Source organism: Lolium perenne, chromosome 2 (assembly GCF_019359855.2).
Source record: "Lolium perenne isolate Kyuss_39 chromosome 2, Kyuss_2.0, whole genome shotgun sequence".
Taxonomy (NCBI): domain Eukaryota; kingdom Viridiplantae; phylum Streptophyta; class Magnoliopsida; order Poales; family Poaceae; genus Lolium; species Lolium perenne.
Genome location: NC_067245.2, coordinates 114,773,233 through 114,792,609, shown reverse-complemented (window position 1 = coordinate 114,792,609; position 19,377 = coordinate 114,773,233). Strand labels below are relative to the sequence as shown.

At 41.4% G+C, this 19,377-nt stretch overlaps 1 protein-coding gene across 4 annotated transcripts; it reads right to left on the bottom strand.

Annotated features, from left to right (window-relative positions):
- Positions 1-945: 945 nt before the first annotated feature.
- Positions 946-17,993, bottom strand: LOC127333597 (uncharacterized). 4 transcript variants are annotated; one of them, XM_051359975.2, is made up of 21 exons: positions 17,536-17,993; positions 16,718-16,868; positions 15,730-16,040; positions 14,933-15,014; positions 14,294-14,609; positions 12,774-12,832; positions 12,496-12,585; positions 11,447-11,538; positions 11,265-11,363; positions 11,105-11,182; positions 7,640-7,724; positions 7,485-7,543; positions 7,335-7,404; positions 6,700-6,791; positions 6,142-6,204; positions 6,000-6,066; positions 5,115-5,330; positions 4,916-5,035; positions 2,907-3,059; positions 2,127-2,220; positions 946-1,435 (listed from the first exon to the last, which is right to left on the bottom strand). In XM_051359975.2, the coding sequence occupies exons 1-20, from the start codon at positions 17,937-17,939 to the stop codon at positions 2,137-2,139; spliced, it is 2,691 nt and encodes an 896-aa protein (XP_051215935.1). In that variant the 5' UTR covers positions 17,940-17,993; the 3' UTR covers positions 946-1,435; positions 2,127-2,136. The 4 variants fall into 4 exon arrangements, with proteins under 4 accessions (XP_051215935.1, XP_051215934.1, XP_051215937.1 ...); XM_051359974.2 differs by having other exon boundaries at positions 946-1,412; XM_051359977.2 differs by having other exon boundaries at positions 946-1,412; positions 15,730-15,954; positions 17,536-17,675.
- Positions 17,994-19,377: the final 1,384 nt, after the last annotated feature.

The window sequence follows — 19,377 nt, the reverse complement described above, 5'->3', positions numbered from 1 at the left end:
TTAAATCCAAGCAAATCTTGGATGAATCGAAGGGAATTGAAGAGGAATACCTTGAGGAATGGATGGGGGTCGAAATGGTCGGACAGATCTATGAAATCCGTGGAGGATTTGGTGGGGGACGGAGGAGACGCGGCCGACAGCGGCTGTTGCGGACGAACCAGAGAAAGGAAAAAAAAAAAAGAGAAGCGGCTAGGGCGGGCTCGGGCACCACACATAAGTGGGCGTGTGGCGCCCTTCCGAGCGGCGCCACACATTCAAAGTGTGGCGCCCGTGGGAGCGGCGCCACATGCCCTGCCACGTCAGCGGGTCAACGGCGCGCAGCGTCGACCGTGTCACATCGGCCAGGATCTGTAGCGACGTTCGCATGGGGACCATACAGACAGGTGTGACGCCGCTCGGAAGGGCACCACAAAAAAAAGGTTAAACCAGTGAAATAGTTTGGCCAAAAGGTCATTCCGTGTTTTTCTTTGCCAAAAGGTTATTTTTGTCAAAATCACCAGGATGGAGCGGTGGTTGGCCTGCCGCCGGAGGAAACGAGTTGACCCGCTCGGGATTTGCGCCTCGGCCGGGTGGAACGGATGCGTGCTGCGCGCGAGCGACAAGATGCTGCGGCTCCGGTGGTCTATGCGCGCACGAGAAAGCGGAGGCGGAAGCGCGATGCAGGGGCGAGGTGAGCTGCGCGCGGGTGACTTCCATTCGTATAGTCGCACACCTAACCTCCAAGGAGGGCTTTGATATTTGTCTACAGTCTTCCGTAGGACTTCCATACGTATCATCCAAGGAGGGCTCGGTTATTTGTCTACAAACGAAAGCCTAGGTTCAGCGGATGGCGGTGTCCTCATTGGGAAGATAGTATGTCCAGCCTTCAGGCTGGCTGGGTTGGACCATGTGGCTAGGTGTGCTCTGATCAATTGTTCCGAACACTTCAATCTTGAAATTTTAGAATTCAGAAAACATATCTCAGCCAATCAGAACCACATTGGACCATTCTCAAGATTTAAGGCTAAATCAATTGTTCCAAACATTTCAATCTCAAATTTTAGGATCCAGAAAAAAATCTTAGTAAACCAGAACCACATAACATAAAGGAAATTAGAAAATGGGATTACAACAACATAGGTTCTTCCCTCACAAGAATTACGACAAGTAAACTAATATAAGGAGGTTTCTTGTTTGTGCTAAACTTGGGCGTACCCCCACATAACTTGAGCTTTAAGTTACGCATATAAATTACCTCTCTACTTTCCTCAAGATTTAGATGCTCCTCTCGTCCCAATCTCCCATGAGCTGATATACGATGACCCTTGTATTTTGGAAAGTTGAGGCCTATTCCTTTGCGATAAGCTATATACCAAGAATTTGCAGCCAGAGCCTTTGTTTTGCCGTCCTGATGAGGTGGCCTTGGTTCACAACTGAGATCGACCAGAAAGAGAAGCTGAATCGTAAGTCAGATTGAATCATATATTCATTCACACAAGAAACGAATAGACCATTAGAGTATTCACATCCATGGCAAGCTACGCAGTGCTTGAGGCAAGAGAATCCACTTAGCATCAATGGCTAAAGGGCAGCAAGCATAGCATCAACACTAACTTAGATAATGGTGCTAACTCATTTATTGTTCAAACACAAAATGAAATTTATAGAATGTTTGGTACTACTTAGCACCTGTAGGTGGTGCAGGGTTACAACAGAAGTTACTAATAATGTTATTTCCCAGATTGGTGGATGTCATATTACTACCTAATTTAGACGCAATGTGATGCCGATGCTCAACCAGGCAGAGGACCAGTAACTGTTGATGAAAGTGCTGGAAGTAGACAACAAAACCTACTTGGTTATATTATAAATTAATATGAGTTAGCAAACAGAAAAACACAACCATTGCACAGCTATTATGCTTTCTGACTGGTCTAATTACACATTTTTAACAGATTATGCCAATAAAGAAATTTAAACAACCAAAACTCCGTCGGCAAAATACTCGACTAATCCAGAAACATACTGCCCAGGTTCCGAGACCTGTGCCCATGGCCCAAAAGAGTCAGGACCAGTCACTGCAATTTTCAATACTTGAGCAAAAAAATAGTAAGAAAAAGAAAAGGAGAGCAAAAACTCAAACCTACTTCAGCAAGTCTATGCAGCACCAATCAGGTCCTTTAATTCTACAAGGCAGTCATTAAGTGCTTTATACTCCTCCATACCTGAGAAGTCCGTTGCCTACAAAAAGATCACTTCCTACATTCAGTTTTCTGGAGGACATGGAACAGAAGAAGAAGAAAGAGACTGCTGTTCTCAATACTTTAATTATTCGTACACAGGTTCTGAAGTAAAAGATTATATCCCCCCCCACAGAAATCCAATTTTGATGTAGGGTGCATATGCTCCTGCTATCAGAAAACACATTTTTAAATGTCAAAAAAGTCCGAACATAAATTTCCCGCCTACATGTCGACATTCTATATGTGCACGCCCAGTTTCACGGAAAATCAACATTTTTGATGTGCTGTATAAAAAAGATAAGAAAATGTCCTTGTGGAGACCTTTTTTTAGCACCAAAATTTGTCTTTTTTACACATGACAAAAAAATATCATTTTTTATGAAACAACTTTGCCAGCACATAGAACATTAAGATGTACGTGTGACATATTTTGTCGGATTTTTTCAACATTTTAAAATATGTTTAAAAGTCATTTAAAAAATCAGGAGCGCGTGCTCCTGGGAATAACTTCTTAACTCAAAAAACTAATGAGAAATGGGCAGGATATTACAGTAGACAACATGGCTTTTGCTTCCATCATGTTATTCCTGAACAAAAAATTCTAGCCAAGATAGCTAAACTTTACATCGTTACCCATCATTCAATACTTAAGGACAGTGGGCAGAACGAGCAAAAGCCAGGTACCTGTTTTAAGGAGCTTTTAAGATGCATCTCAGCTGACAATAATTCTCGTCTGCTTCCAGTCGTGGAAGAAATTTCAATGTAGACCTTGCAAAGCTGGAGAGAAGCTTGAGCATATTTTGTGAATTTCATCTGCTCATGCCATAACCCTGAACCCTGTGAGGAGAACAGTCACTAATAAGATGATGTCATACAAGCAATAATAGAACATACATCAGGCACACAAACTGTTGTAAAAAAGTACAAAGAATAAGCGACTCAGTATTAAATAGTTGGATTCAAGAAAAAAATAGAAAGTCTGCAATTACAGGAGAAATCAGATTCTCAAATACATCGCTTAAAAGTAATAAAACTGTATCCAGCACACGTGTGCCTAACCTCAAGGGAATATTTGTGTACTTGCAACTACAAAGGTAGCAACTTGCAAATGCCATTGCAAAGAAGCAAAATGTTGTTTTCTCGCTACAAATAAAATTTCTCCAAAATACCCTCCATCGTTTCTTCTCCACACCTCCCAGCATCATTCCTTTTGTTAATGCCGTGTATGCTTCTCATGTATTAGCAGTGTATATCCCCACTGTATAAGGGGTTTTCTGCATGTTACCACACATGTATGTGTGTACATATATATCAGCCTATGGCCTCATAGAAATACAATTTGCATATTCCGTCACATGGTATCAGCTATGACCTATGAAGCACTCATATGTTAGTTTGTGTCGTATCCCTCTATAAAACACGAGCGGCACAGGGATCCACGGGTGACAGTGACACTGTCAGGCCCCTGGTGCTATCTGAAAAAGTGTCGAGCATGGTTTTCTTTTTCAATTAGCTGTAGACTGCAAGTCAGGTTGCTGGACCAGTCATCAGCCATTCATCCTACATGATGTAGGCCCTACATCCAACGCCTCTGAGCACACCGTACCGCTTCGCCCGGGAGACATTGATCTGCAGTCCAACAGCCGGGAAGCATTGAAGCATCGCTGTTTGAATTCCGACAAGAACACTTTACAGTCTGGCATTTGTCTGCTCAATCACTCTCTTCTGTCTTGTACTTGGGCATGCTTGTAACCTTGGGTTGAAACCCTACCCGCCTCTGTTCGAGGATTGGCCTATCATCGCTGTAATCGTGTAAATCTTCCGCAAAATAACTCTGAATTCGGCGCTAGTTTGTGTGTTCTTCGGAATCTGTCGTTAGTTAAGATCGATTGTCAGGCTTGAGCCTGTCAGACACGCCGTATTCTGCAGTTTTCCATAATTTCCTATTTAAAAAATTCTGATACACCTAGGTTATGTAGAGGCATCGTTAAAAAAGCCGCGCTTAGGCGTGCACTCAAGCACACATAGGCGCTAAACACCAGCAAAACGCCTAGTGCTTAATTTGTAGGGTATACAAGGAGCTGCTGTGCACATCGTTTAAGATAAAAACAAATGCAGTCAACTTTCTAAGTGCAACACAGTGCATAGATTTGTCTTTTATTTGATCTTATACAGTTATTGGCAGTAGATCCTAGCCCTATCCAGCTAAATCATTTTCTAATCCAATTAGGCGTTATTTATTTATTTCACTTTATAATACAATAAGAAGCGTTTAAACCATTACAAAATGGAGTTATGTGTGCTTGTTTGTGCGATGTATGTATTGAATGTTTGTTGTATGTGAGCTGCCGTTTTGTTGTGGAAGTGGTTTGGAAATGGGTTTGTTTTATATGCAGTTTTGCGTTTGAACTAATTTATTATATATTTACTTATTGGGTCATGCACAACAGACTGTATTCCATCAAAATAATCATTTTGATGAGGATTGAAGGGATTAGCAAGGTTTCAACTCCTCAGGGATGGGTGGCAGGAGGATAAACCCATTCTCTGGGTGTATTGAATCCTCTTGTGGATCAATTCCCAGGCAATCAAACAAGGCCTAAGTGGACAGAGGTAATATGTACAGTAATTAATTAAGCAAAACATAGAGGAAAGAGGAATAAAGTCATTCAGTGTGACCATAGTTTACGCACCTGCAGGGATCGAACTTGCTTTAACAAAGCTTCAGAGCATGCCATGAGGTTTCCCTTGCTTTTGTGCCATCTTGCATATAATCCCCATATCTCTGCATTGCTAGCACCACTTCGTACAATCTACAAACATAACCAGTCAGGTAAACTGCAATCCATGTGAGAATGCAAGATGAAAAGCCAAGCCACATAGCTTATGAACCTGCTGAAGGATATCGCCAATTATATCTAGCAATTGATTTGATCGCCTAGTCTCTTCATGTGCATCATATGAAGTATTGCTTATGGATTCAGCTTCTTGTGTATTATTAAGATGGGTAGCTTGTTCTTCGAGAGTGGTCATCACCTTGTCCAATAAATCAGCATTGAAGCGCTTGTTCGAGGACAAATTCAAAATCGTTTTGACAGCTTCAAGTGTCTACACAGGATAGTATGCGTTAGTGTATGTCATATATCACAATTCCGACAAATTTTTACTGGTATCTTGGCCTGAAATAGGAGGATACTGAGATAAGCTATGTACTCATATATCTTGCTAGACTGTTAAGACTTTTGGTCAAAAAAAATGGAAATTCATCATTAAATGTTGTCTAGAACATCATTAAAAAAGATGAGTACCATCATTTGCATATGGCATTACACTAAACAAGTAAACAGAAGAAAGAAACCATTTACATATCTGGAGAGGTCACCAAGGGGCTTACTAGCTAGCAGCTTATACGGTGGGGTACCAATGGGTTCAATCATCAGCTCTACCGTGATTAAACTGATGCCTAGTTCCTCCTAGGCATCACCCTTTTTACAGCAAGCAGAGCTACGAAAGGTGATTTAGGAGAATGTCGCATAAAGCAAGCTTTGAATGGCTGGGATAGCCTCTTTTCTTTTACCTTTTCTGTAATTCTATATGCATAGTACTAACCTATTAAAATATATTCTACTAACAGCAGGGTTCTCCCCTGCTGTATTACTTTCAAGCAAAAAAGATGGAGCTGTACAAAATAAGAAACAGATCCTGAAAACAGGACTATGCAAGTTAATATGACTGTTTCATGAGAAATCCTAGAATTCACCTAAATACATATCTTACCAGTTGAATATTGCATGTGTCCAAAGCAACCTTACTGTAATTTTCCCAAACTTCCCAGCTATTCCTCCTATAAATGATTAATTTGAAATGAGAATTGAAATATTTACACTAATAAACTTATGAAATATCAGGTGATACACACTTGTACTTTACAGCTTCCTTGAATGCCTGGACTGCCGCTTGGCTCTTTCCTCTAATCATGTGCCTGAAAAGTTAAATATATCAGACTAATGATAGGAGAAAAAAACCTACGCAAAAAACATAGTTGCATGCTTGGTACATAACTTCCATTACAACTAAGCAGTGGCGGATCCAGCAGGTGTTTCATCCTAGAACATATCTCAGTGAGAAAAAATAAAAAAAATCTAGGAAACCTACATCATACATCAGTTTATCTTGGTTACCCCACCCTAAGTAAAATTTCTAGATCCACCACTGCAACTAAGTATACACAAGTCTCCATGTGCACTTCTTTTGAAAACTATAAAGATACAGCCTAGCACTTTCCTATAAAGTGAACATGTCAAAACAGGAACAATCTGAAGTTAGCTTGACCTGGTGAACTAAAAGGTGTTCAACTGAAATAAAGAAATATCAACAGCACAAATTAAGGGAAAAGAATGAAATACAATCACAGAACAGTGAAACCATCAATATCAGAACACAGTAATGAAGGAATATATACTGAAGGTGAACATACAGGCAGGCTATGTTGTTCCATGCTTCTCCGTTTTCAGGATCTATCTGCACAGCACGACTAAAAGCATCCACAGCCTTCTCAAGGTCTTTATCCTGTGTGAACAAAACAAGACAGCAGCTTATGTATGTTCCAAGTCATAGTCTTCGGACCATGAATGTCAAGTCACTTGTAATACAGTAGGTATATGAAACCGAACATCGAAGGAAATACAAAAGGAGTCCAAGTACAAGACAACTATCTCTAACAAATACTAAGACAGTTGGGAAATGCCACTTTGCAAGTGCCTCTAAGCTGTGAGAGATTAGAGGACAGATTAAAAATTATCTCGTCATTCATTTCCCAAGTTGATGCCACTGGCAAAAGAAAACCAGAAACATTATTGAACAAGGGTAGAAATACGCAAATATGTATCACTGGATCTAACAAGATAATTTAGAATAAATTACATGGTACTGGCTATACTCCCAACAGCTGGATCTCAGATAGTAGACCATATTCTAATATTGTGATTTCACAAGTAATCAAATATACATATCCTCCTGTGAAATATATTCTTATATAGGTATATAATCACATAACCATATCCCCTCTCTCAGGAACTTTCCAACGCACATAAAATGGTTTTGAGAAGTTACCTTCCATGCAGCTGTACCATAGGCAAACCAGCCATCTGGAAACAAAGAATTCAACGCCAATGCAGATTCCCTACCCGAAGATCAAAGGCAAGTGATTTTCAAGTTTGTGACAACTGTAAACAAAGAAGTTGCTTAAATTTAGTCTTTTACCAGAGAATTTTCGATGAATAGAAGTCATTCCTGTTGTATGCACTGCGAGCCAGCGAACGCTGCACCAAAAGGTATGGGACTGTTAGACCAGTTCCCATTATATGAGATCATGTACTAGTAACAGAACTGGTGAGCAAAACAGAAGAGAAGAATACCAGGGCTCTAGCAGATCTGTTATTTGAGACTTCCAATGCTTTCTTATAATGCTCATCGTTATTTGTAGCATCGCCAAGTGAGCACCTAAATAAAAATGAAGTAAGTCAACCACATGCATAGGTTTCTGCCCAGTGCCAAAAGAAATTTTAAAAATAGCACGAGTCTGAACAGATTTATTTGATACGAATATGAGAAAGGGAGAGAGAGATGGCATTAAATCCTTACTGTGGCTGCTAAAAGTAACCAATTTATATCTTCGACGCGATACAAGATGGCTAGTCCTTTTCCTTAGGAATCATTCCATGTCAGCACGTAAGTAGTAATTTTTGTGGATCTTTATTGTAATGATAGTATTATTCTAGACCAAATAAAACTCTATATCTTTGGTCATGTATGTGCAAGTAAAACTATGTACGATTGAGCGCATGAAACAAGGCAATGGATATTGGTGATTAAGCAAATGAGAAAGAGTTCTGGTTGATTAGTAGGAGATAAAGATTGTGTAAAGAAGAACCAAACATTTATATGTACCATGGTATAAAAAGTGCAAATTTGTTGCAAGGTTGTATATACATGTGGTTGCACCATACATGGGTGAGACAAAAGATACAAATCCACCAGATGTGCATGTATTCATGTACTCCCTCTGGTCCAAATTAATTGTCGCAAATTTAGGCAAAATGTTGTCTAATTCTGTCTAGGTCCAATGAACCTGTAACAACTACTTTGGATCAGAGGTAGCACTTGAATGCTTTGGAATGGTAACCCCAAATGGATGAGTACTGGTGGCGGCTGGCTAGTGGCTGTTTGTTAGGGGCTCGTGTCAGCATGTCACAGCAGCGTTCACATGTGCGCTGGCGGTGAGGAGCAGCCAGCTGGCTGGTAGCAGGCAACAAATGCAATTTCAGTCTCTCGTGTTTCCTATGTGCCCATTCATTCCAATTTCCTCAGCCCCTCAATCTGCAAGTTCCACTATATATTGACCTTAACTAGAGAAAGTTCTACTAATGAGGTCTCATACTTTGCACGAATAATTTTGTTTACAGTTTTCTACACTGCCATGTGGGTCAGTGTCAATGGTTAAGGGGAAACCGTTGAGCCTTTTTCTAAAGAAGAGATGAATGTGAAGCTAATTAACAAGTTAGTGGTTAGTTTTTTTTAAAAAAAGTTAGTGATTAATGCAAGCCTTCCATGATGACTAAAGTTATATATTGGTACAATTCTTTTCCATTTTTTGAGTAATTTTTACATACATATTCATAGCAAACATGTAATTTGTAAGCGAATTCGGACAAGTTCAATCAACCTTCTCTAAGTGCTACAAATGCTAATTTATTTTAGCTGTACTGTTAGTGACACCAATATTTTGCCTTTTCGTTCAAGGTCCATCAATGTAACCCTTCATTATATCATAAAAATTTATATGTAGCAAGGTGGGGCACTTAAGGTACAACATTTGTTGGGAGCAACAAGAAAAGTGACAGATAAACCCTCGAGTTCAAGTGCATGTGAGTGGGGTAACAGGGAACAGAGCAGACAGCGGCCACGGAGCAAAATGCAGAGTCAGGGGGTGGGCGCAAAGGGAGGGAGGGGAGTACCATGCCAGTATCCTTGCTTGGATGGTGGTTGAGAAAGAGATGAGTGTGGACGAGAAAGAGAACAGAAGGGTTGTACAATGGTCATCCGATGAAGAAGTAGAAAGGTAACAGTTTGACATGGCAGAGTCGAAGACTGCACACATATTGCACTCAACACTAACAGTTCATTGTAGTGCGGTGCAGTCATGGTTTTAAAGGCGCCAAGGCGTCCTAACTCCTAAGGCGAAGGGGGGGGCGCTCTGACGCTTAGGCGACGCCTAGGCGGACGCTTTGGACGCCTAGGCGCCTAAGGCGGGCGTTTTTCTAAGGCGGAGGGGGGGCGCTTGGACGCTTAGGCGTCCCTAAGGCGACGCCTAGGCGACGCCTTTAAAACCATGGGTGCAGTTGAGAACCGCACACATATCACACTCAACACTAACAGCATACCGTGGCAAAGTCCAGAATTAAACACAAATCTCAGTCGACACACGCATTTGTAAAGCAGAACAACCCTTCGTTCAATGCCTCTACGTGGATGCATACAGAACAAATCCGATTTGTATATGATGGGTAATTTTTCATTCAAGAGATTTTGTGCTCATCACATGTTTGCGACATATATAGAGCGGAGACTTAAGATACTACTAGCATAGTAGGTTGGCTTACTGCTCCCTCAAAAAAAAAAAGTTGGCTTACTGCTTACTTAACTATGAACTGTGCAGTAAAGGTGTCACACTTTCTCAGTATAAACCATTTCTTCTACATTATTGCAAGCTAACATTAAGAACTCCAAAAGAAGAGTGATCGCATATAAGCGCATCCAGGCACTTAAGCATTTCAATTTCAATTTCAATAATAGAGTAGGATAAGAAGTGAGCCTAGCTCACTTGGTTAGGGAAGTGGATGAACAACCCAGCCACCCTGGCTCAAGTCCCCACGGACACAAATTTGGGTGCTTGTTATTTAAAAAAACGCTGTAGGGCTTCCCCTACCGCATTCCTTTCAAAAAAAAAAGTAGGATCTTTGATGCCTCCTATATTCATGTTCTTACAATAAGTGATGGGGATGGCTAGAGAAAAAACACCTCTTACATACAAAATTTACTCAACTGTTGCTACCATACACATTTTCTCACTTCCAACTTGTGTGATGAGTGATGACTGATGGATGGTGAAAATTGCGACTGTAAAGCACACAAAATAGAGCCGCATGTGCACCAGTTAAGATTTTAAGTGGGGCGGGTTCATCCCATCCGCTTCTAGCAAGCCGAAATAAGCGGGATGCAAAACTGCATGTTGACCACTTATGCCACTAGCGGCATGGCATTGTAGGCTTTTGAGGCCTACCTGATTTTGCAGCAAGTGCCAAACTCCTCTTCTGGGTCTTGTGTGGCACCTGCTCGGGCTGAAATCAGCATGTACGCATGATGCAGGAGCGCCCGCGGAAACGAGCCAGCGCCACTGCAGTTTCTCCCAATTCTCAACCGGGGGTTGATGATTAGGGCTGGAGAGGAATGGGCAGTAGGAGCAGTGTGCGGCTCTGAGGTCGGGCAGGATTTCTGGGCTGCTGGTAGGCTTGGTGAACCCGTCCGCTTGAGCCCGTGCGGGACAAGCAGGACTTGCTTAGCGGTATAAGTGGGGCATTTCCCAGCTGGATGGGATGCAGGACAAGTGGCAGGCCCGTCCCACTCAAAATCTGAGCAACAGTTACTCTAGTACTAAATGATTTTAAGTTTGTTGTAGTGGAAGATCCCAAAGCAATGTAAAATGTTACGAAGCTGATTCAAGCGTCACAAACTATGAAAGAAGATATGACGGATATATCTGCAAATCATAATCAAAATACTGCAAACAAATAAATTTAGAATGATCTCCAAGATTTACTTACCATAACCTTGGGTCATTTGGTGTAACCAAGAGACGGGCATTAATTAGACTAACTGCATCCGCAACTTTACCCGATAATCTGCGAAGAATAAAGCTTAAAGTATTACAGTGAAAAATTCAACTGAAAGTACATTAGCTACATTGCAAGTGGAAATGCATACCGATAGCAATAGATTAGATTATCCCACAATTCAAGATCTTTGAAAACATTCAAAGCTTCTCCAAGTAAACCACAACTTATCAAAAGTTCGCCATATTCTCTGTGTTTATACAGCAAAACAAGTCATGTTAGTAATTAGTGTTGCTGCAAAATGCTAGAAGGCTTGGGTGTATCAGTACATACTTCCTTAATGCAGGAATAGTCGGCATATGAACTCCAAAAACCATTTTGGCTCTTTGTGAAACCACAGGAAATTCTTTTGCAATATCTTCAACCTGAAGAATGCATCAAATTTGCATGTTAGTAGTAGCATACCTTTCAAACTTATTAGCAGGCAGAAAGATACTTTGCCCAAACTTCTTTAAAATATAAGATCCAGCATATTTTACAAACAACGAATATTTCTTCATACCGCAACTGCATTTGTTTTGGCATGTTAAACAGACATGATCATACCTCCTGATTAACACATGCATTACATGCCCATCATGAGCATATTATTTTTAACAATAATCTTACCTATATAGTGCACTAGTGCTTATCTGTTTGTATGGATTAGAACTGTAGAAGTTCACATTTGTCCTATCAGGTAGCATATTTAACGAGCCAGATTTGGATTCCACCAAATGTGCTAGTTCTTATGAAGTCTTTGATTATACACAATCATAACAACTTGAGAACATATCGCATCAACGCAGCATAGGAGATGACGGAGTCTATCGGAATTTTGTCCTATTCTTGGTTTAGAAAAAAGAAGTTGTGAGTGGAGTTCCTAATACTCTAAAAATACGCCATTATTCACAAAACGACCATTTGTAAAACTATTGTATTTGTTGGATCCAAACACCTTATAAGTAAATTGTTTTTCACAAACTGTAGTATTCCATAAAGTTGTACTTCCTCGGTCCTAAAATAAGCGTCTCGACTTTTTCTAGGTACGGATTTATCTACCGTATCTAGACAAAACTGAGACACTTATTTCAGGACAGAGGTAGTACTTCCCATCCAAACAGGACCTTACTTGTATAATGGGAATTGTAAAGTTTGGCAAGCTATATTGCGAAGCAAACACATAACTCAGAATATGTGGCACACTAAGTTTAAGTGTGGCAGACCGTGGCTGGGAATCAAGCAAGCCCTATATATGAAACATGGAGGAGCACTCACAAGATCACGATCACTTGATATTTTGAGAAAAATAACAATATTGTAGGAACCAATATTGCGCTTACCAAATTCTCCATCATTAAGAGTGCCCGCTGTTTTGTCCGACTGCGGGTGGACTCCCACCTAATACGCAGAACATTACACAAGCTCCTGACCTAAAATGAGAAGAACGCAGCTCCAAATTAGCGACAGCTAAATTTTTTTCTCAAAAAATAAAAAATACTAAGTTGAGTGCAGAGCAAATTCTCCAGCACACAGATGAGAGACCCAAACTGGGGAACAATCTTTTACCTACTTATGTACACATGTTTCAAGAAAAAAATATGATGCAATTAAGACATACCACAAAGTAAGATTCATCTTGAGAATCAATTGACTCTATGTAAGGTGCCATCTCCCACCCTGTGAAGAAATAAAATGAAAATTTGTTGCCATGAAATAAAATGAATGAGCTAAAAAAAACAGTGACATCCTATTTCAAGCCAATTCATTAGTCATCTAGCATAGCATTGAGTACATGCCAAACTACGAAACAACTTGCTTTAACCATAAAAGGCTGTTTCAGTACAATACCTTCAATATGCGGAAACATTAACAAAAAATCATTAGGAAATGACACGTCATATTTTCCATGTACATATATGTGAAAACAACAATATCACAGAGATGTTATAGACTCTATTCCCTCTGTCCCATACTAGTTGTCGTAGATTAGGATGTATCTACACACAAAATGTGTCTACAACTCTAGATACATCTAAATCAGCGACAACTAATATGGAACCAAGGGAGTAGTATTCTACATTATGCTTTTACACTCATGAATTTTAGCTACTCCCTCCGATCCATAGTAAGTGTCGGGGTTTTAGTTCAAATAAGCTCAAATTTGAACTAAACCCCCGATTATGGGTCGAAGGGAGTATTATTGATGCAAATGGGACATCACTTTTTTAACAGGAAACGGTAGAGGAAAGCCATATTGTGAACAGATATACAGCTGCACTATTCTGCTCTTACGTGTTTGTACACTTCCAGGTTTTACAATATTCACACTGCCAGGTTTTACGATATTTTCTACTCCTACTTGCGATTCAACATTGATGACATCCCAAACAGAATTTTACTATCTAGCACTCTTTCACAGAATTCACAATCTTGTCTGCATGGTTTTTTACCACATGTAGAGTAAGTGTTCTATAACCTTAAATTCGTTTGCTTGGAATTAGCTGATTATAAAATTCAAATCAAACAACTACATTTAAAAATGTCACCTGATTTTACAAATTTAGATCATATACCCAAAATATCAGGGTATTCGAGACTACATACCTCGATTTCAGGCCATGTGATCCAGGTGACCGTATACCCCAAAGTATTTAACTTTGAGTACATTTTTGAAGATATGTATTTTTTCAGTTTCTTTTTATATATACCCAAAACAAAAGTTCTAAAAAATATACTTTTAAGTTCTAGTACTATAAGGGTCAACAAGATCAAAACAAAAGAACCAAGGGGGGAATAGCTAAAGCAGAACTAAGAGATAATCACCAGATAGATCCTCTCCCAAGATCATGCATTTTTACATCTAATGACTTTAGCAATTTCTGTTACAAAATGAGCTATCTTTGTGACCCAGTAGTTGGGTACCTTATTTGAAAACTGAGATACACATCTTTTATACCAATCATACATGTAACATTACAATTACCTTAACAAATAATCCCTCCGCTCCTAAATATAAGACATTTTGGGTTTAACTCCCAAAACATCTTATATTTAGGAACAGAGGTAGTACCTTGTTTTGTTAAAAGATAAAACCAATATATATTGCAGTGTCCATAAGGAATAAAAATATGACCATACCAGACATTTCATCACTCCGACTCCTCCGACTCACATGTAAACATTGTGCAAGTACAACAGCCTGCTGGATAGCAGTTAGTGATATCTTTGTGCTTGCAGATGGTGTGCTCTCACTGATCGAGTCATTCCCATTTTGTGCCAGTCTAGGTGTTCTCAGTATATCACAAAATTCATCACTTTCACTAGGAACAGAGCTCCTCACAGTTTTTAAAGCCACCCCATCACTCTGAGCTCCTGTTAGCTCTGCTGATTGTCCCACATCATCTGCTGGTTTAGTAGTCTTCGCAACTAGTACCATTTGGGACTTCGCATCCACCTATACCAAGAGATGGGTCGTTATAAAAGTCAAAGATAACGGTTCTTCTTTGTTGTACAACAGCAAGATGAATGATATAGATGAAGTACCATTAAGTATTTAAGTGGGAAATACAACACATTTTTCTTATTTTCTAACACAAATCCTTCTAAGAGTCGCACAAAAGGGGCATTAGATGTTACCTAATAATACTAGTTTCAGAAAAAGAAAGTCAGGACAGTTATATCAAAAGCATGCCAGTACAATGAAAATGATCCTCTATCAATCTAGCTCTAGAAGTTAAAATGGAAAGAGAAAGTAAAAGGAGGTTCAGTACAATATACCTGGTGTATTGTTCGAAAACCAAGAATCCCTGTGAGAGAGAGATGAATCCCACATGCCTCTTGAGCACTATCCAGATGCAACCTATAAAAACATCAAAACCAAAATTCTTTTAAGACCGTATTATACGAAGATCTTCTACAGGTTTTCTGTTCCCACCATCATTCAGCATATAGGTTGGCTAAATCAGCAAAGTTGAGGTGTCATATGATTGCCAATCAGGCCCCTATGTCATCTACAAGTACAACACAACAAAGCCATGAAATTTCCATGGAAGATATCTATGAAGAACATTTGTTTACAAACATACTGCCAGATCCTCTAACAGAGCCTTCTGCAATTATTGCCGCATGCACTAACTCACTGTAAGGGAGATTGCCCAGCATTTAACGTCATGGCAGCCTCAAATAACACATCCAGTAAGACAATATTGTGTTGAATATCTAACGTACAAGACATTATCTTCTTTCAACATTTGTAACTAAGTAATAATTAAATATTGAAAGAACTAGTTATTTATACTCCACACTAACTTCATTTACTTTAAAGCGATATGTTTGGTCCATGTTAAACATAAGAAAAAGTAACTAGAGAGAAGTTACATAGCGACAATGGGACCTCGTATTTTGAATTATGAACAAATGTCTTGGCACATTCTTGCTATTCCTCAGTTTACCTCTAGCAATCTTAAATAGTCGCCTTATGGCATAATTAATGCCATTCATTTAGGTTCTCATGAGAACACGCTGAGGACAGATATCCTCTACATTACTTCTAATATCAATATATGATTTCTTACCTTGAAGCATCAACTCGACCATATTTATACTCCGCGATTCCAGCTTCTAGAAACGCAGCTGAGACAAAAGATGACCCTTCTTCATCACATAACAAAGAACCCCAGTAGCTAGAAACCTTTTCAAGTTCACCAAAATGGTTCAGCATTTTATTTTTGTACACTTGAACTTGATCAAACAAGGAGGACGATTGCTCATCTAGAATATTCTGCTGGCACATGGATATTCTGCACAACCACCATGACACACTCCAACAATCAGAGAAGTCCAGACTCTTTATGCTTGTGAATAGAAGTTCTGCAAAGATAATGAACTGCAAAACAACATATAAACTAAAATGTTCAATACTTAGATAGGCTATACATTTTTCCTATATATTTCTATCGAGAATCAATCACAAAATCCAACCAAAAGTGACCTCAGACATAACTAAATTAGGTATTCAAACCTTATGGATTTAAAACCAGAAGTTCTTAAGAAAAGATGATCCAAGATATGGAAAAAAAATACTGCTAACCTCCACAATAAGTAAAACCAAATATTAAATTAAATATATCGTAAGTAGTATCAGACTAGCAGTATGAAGTGCAGTTGCAATTTAAACCAAAAGGTGCAGTATTCTATTTAACACATCTTTACATATCCAAAGCCAAACTATTGTCCGGCATCTTAAAAAAAATGTGCTCATGTCAATTACGTGTTTCTGTGCAAAGCTGACAAACTTGGACAGGTAAAGCTGCAGACCGTGATATTTACTCCATCAAGTGAGACTGAGACAAGATAATATTATAATAATCAATAAAAGCGCGTACAGAAACTAGTGATCCCAATGTTTTACCAAAATATGTGCTATTTCAGCTTAGAGCAACTGCTTGCTGAAATATCATATGGGAGGTGACAAATAAAAAACTGAACAAAAAATGACAGTTCATACAATAGAGTAAATTCCATTGCGGCCAGATAAATGAGCAAGTCGACAGAAAACAATACCTGCAAGAGAGAGAATTTCCCATGAACATGGGAACCAAGAGAAGCTAAATGATCTGAAGCCCATGCATCCCATTTGCATCCAGGATCACTGAACCACCCTTCATCCAAAGATGGAATCTGGAAAGGGAAGGGGGAAAACTTTCCAGAAGGTCTACAAATAGTTAACAGAAAACAAAAAATAAATAAATGTTAGCCACATTAGTATATTTTTACAAATTCAAATTGATATCAGGTGTAAAAAAAAACATGTAACAGTTTGTACTCTACACCTTGTGTGTTATCTGTACTCAGTCCCTTGCATTTACGAAGCAAAATAAAGTTCGCACAAGTTCGATAAGCTCACATCATTCTCACGTACACGCATTTTTAGAACAAAGCGAAGTAGTATTCCCACAAGTTCCATATAAGCTGTCATCATTCTCTCGTATTAATTTCTTCTTCCCTAGAATAAGCTATGACTCGCAAGAATCCATGGACAGCAGACAGGGCCTATGAATTACATAAACTTCACTAAATTTACATTCCCTCACCCATACCTCACTGTCATACTACATCCATCCCTAGTACTGCCCAGTTTCATCTCCTCCTGCCAATTCCAGATGTGTTCCCCAGGCGTACTCTACTGTACTCTACTGGCTTTAACAAATATAAAGTAACATTAAGTTCTTAAGAGGCGAAATGCTCCAGTTGTCAATTTTCTCGTATTGCCCCAAGTCAAGCTACCGTGTGCTGAAGAATCCCGTTTTCTCTAATGCCGTATACAAAATGAAAATCCAGAAGGAACAAAGCAGGAAACAGTTGAGCTTTTACCAACTCACCCCGTCACGTTCTGCTGCGTGAATGCGAGCAGCGCAGCCACCGCCGCGGAGAGAACAACTGCGCACCGGCACTGGAACCCTTCGCCCGCCATCGCTCCGCCATCCCCCTGGAGGAATGACTCGGCAGCGGCAGCGAGGTCGGCATAAACTTGGGCCGGGGAGGCAGTGGAAAAATCGGCGGAGGCTAAGGTGGAACCGTGGAGGAGGTGGGGGACAGCGGATGCGAGCGCGGCCGCGTAGTCCCCGGCCTCGACGGCGGCGAGGGCGGAGGCGGCGACAGGGCCGAGCGGGTGGGCTGGGGGAGGTGAGGGGGGCGCTGGTTGGGATGTAGGGGAGGGGAGGGTGCAGCGTAGGAGGCGGAGCTCGGCCTCGCGGAGGAAGGTGGTGGTGGCCGCCATGCGCATGGCCGTGCCCGGCGGCGAGGTTTAGTTAGGGTTTTAGAAGAGACGAATGGGGGCGAACACGGAAATACGCTGCATTTCCATTTAAAAGGAAATTTTGCGGTTGGACACAGTTATTTTTTTTTCCGAGACACCATTATTTTCTAGCCTTTTCCAAACCTAATGAGAGCATCTCCACAGTCAGCCCCAAATAGGCGCCGACGTCCTGCCGGCACTGCCGTATTGGGGCACCGGCACAGTATTCTCTATTTTGCGATTGACTGTGAAGTATTTTCCATTTAAAAGGGAAATTTTGCGGTTGGACACCGTTATTTTCTTCTTTTTTTCCGAGACACCATTATTTTCTGGCCTTTTCCAATAGACACCTAATGAGAGCATCTCCACGTGCAGCCCCAAATAGACGCCGGCCGGCAGGGCCCCGGCACTACCGTATGAAAGGCGCCGGTATTTTCTGTTTAGGGACGCTGCTCCCACACGGGCGCCCCAAACCGGCGGCCCCGATAGATTTAGAAAATCAAATTTAAATTTTGAAAACGATATTCATACGAAGTTCGAACGAAATTTGTACAAATTTAACGTGAATTCAAACTAAAAAACTAAAAAAAGCATCTAGCGGCGCTGGGAGTCGAAGGCGCTGAAGTCTAGGTCGTCGTCGCTAGATGATCTGAAGGACCAGCTGTCGACGTTGTCGGTCTCCTCCTCGTCGGCCTCCTCCTCCTTTGGCGCCGGCAGCTCGGATGGTCCGGCGAGATCGACTTAGTTGGCGTCGTCGTCCCTGGCGGACCACACCACCGCCTGCCGCGGGTCGATCGCGATGTGACGGTAGTATTCATCGATAGAGCGGCCGAGGATGGAGTTCTGGCCTGGGAACTCCTCCTCGGCGTCGTCGCCACGGAAGGCCGCCTGCGCCTCGGCCTCCTTCTCCCACCATTGCTTCTTCACCGGCGGAAGTGGTGGCGAGGTGTCCTCCTTCTTGACGTTGGAGCGGCGGCCCGACCCCATCGTTCGACGAGTTGGAGCAGAGGATGCGCGTCTCGCCTCGTCGCGGATGACGTCGCCTCCGGAAGGAGGCACGGGCGCGGTCGAGCGTGTGCGCGCGACGGCAGACGACGATCCGGTGCGCGAGCTTCCGGACGCCGCGGTCCTTTCCGGCGCCCTCTGCAGGGTCGGCGGCCCCATGTTCGCCGGCTGCAGGAAGTACAGCGGCTCCCGTTGCCCGCGGACGCGCAGACGGAAGCCGTACTGGCGGAGCGTGTCGTCGACGGGTGCGTGGGAGGTTCGCGTGGAGGTTGAGGACGGCGGCGGTTAGGTTTGGACGGCGGGGAAAAGCCAGAAGTGTGCGCTCGGTGGGGTTTTAAGGGAGACGGCGAACGCGCATTGAAGGCGTGTGGGTAAGGTAGGTGCACGCCGCGTGGCCAGTCGCCGCCCTCGCCGTTTGGGT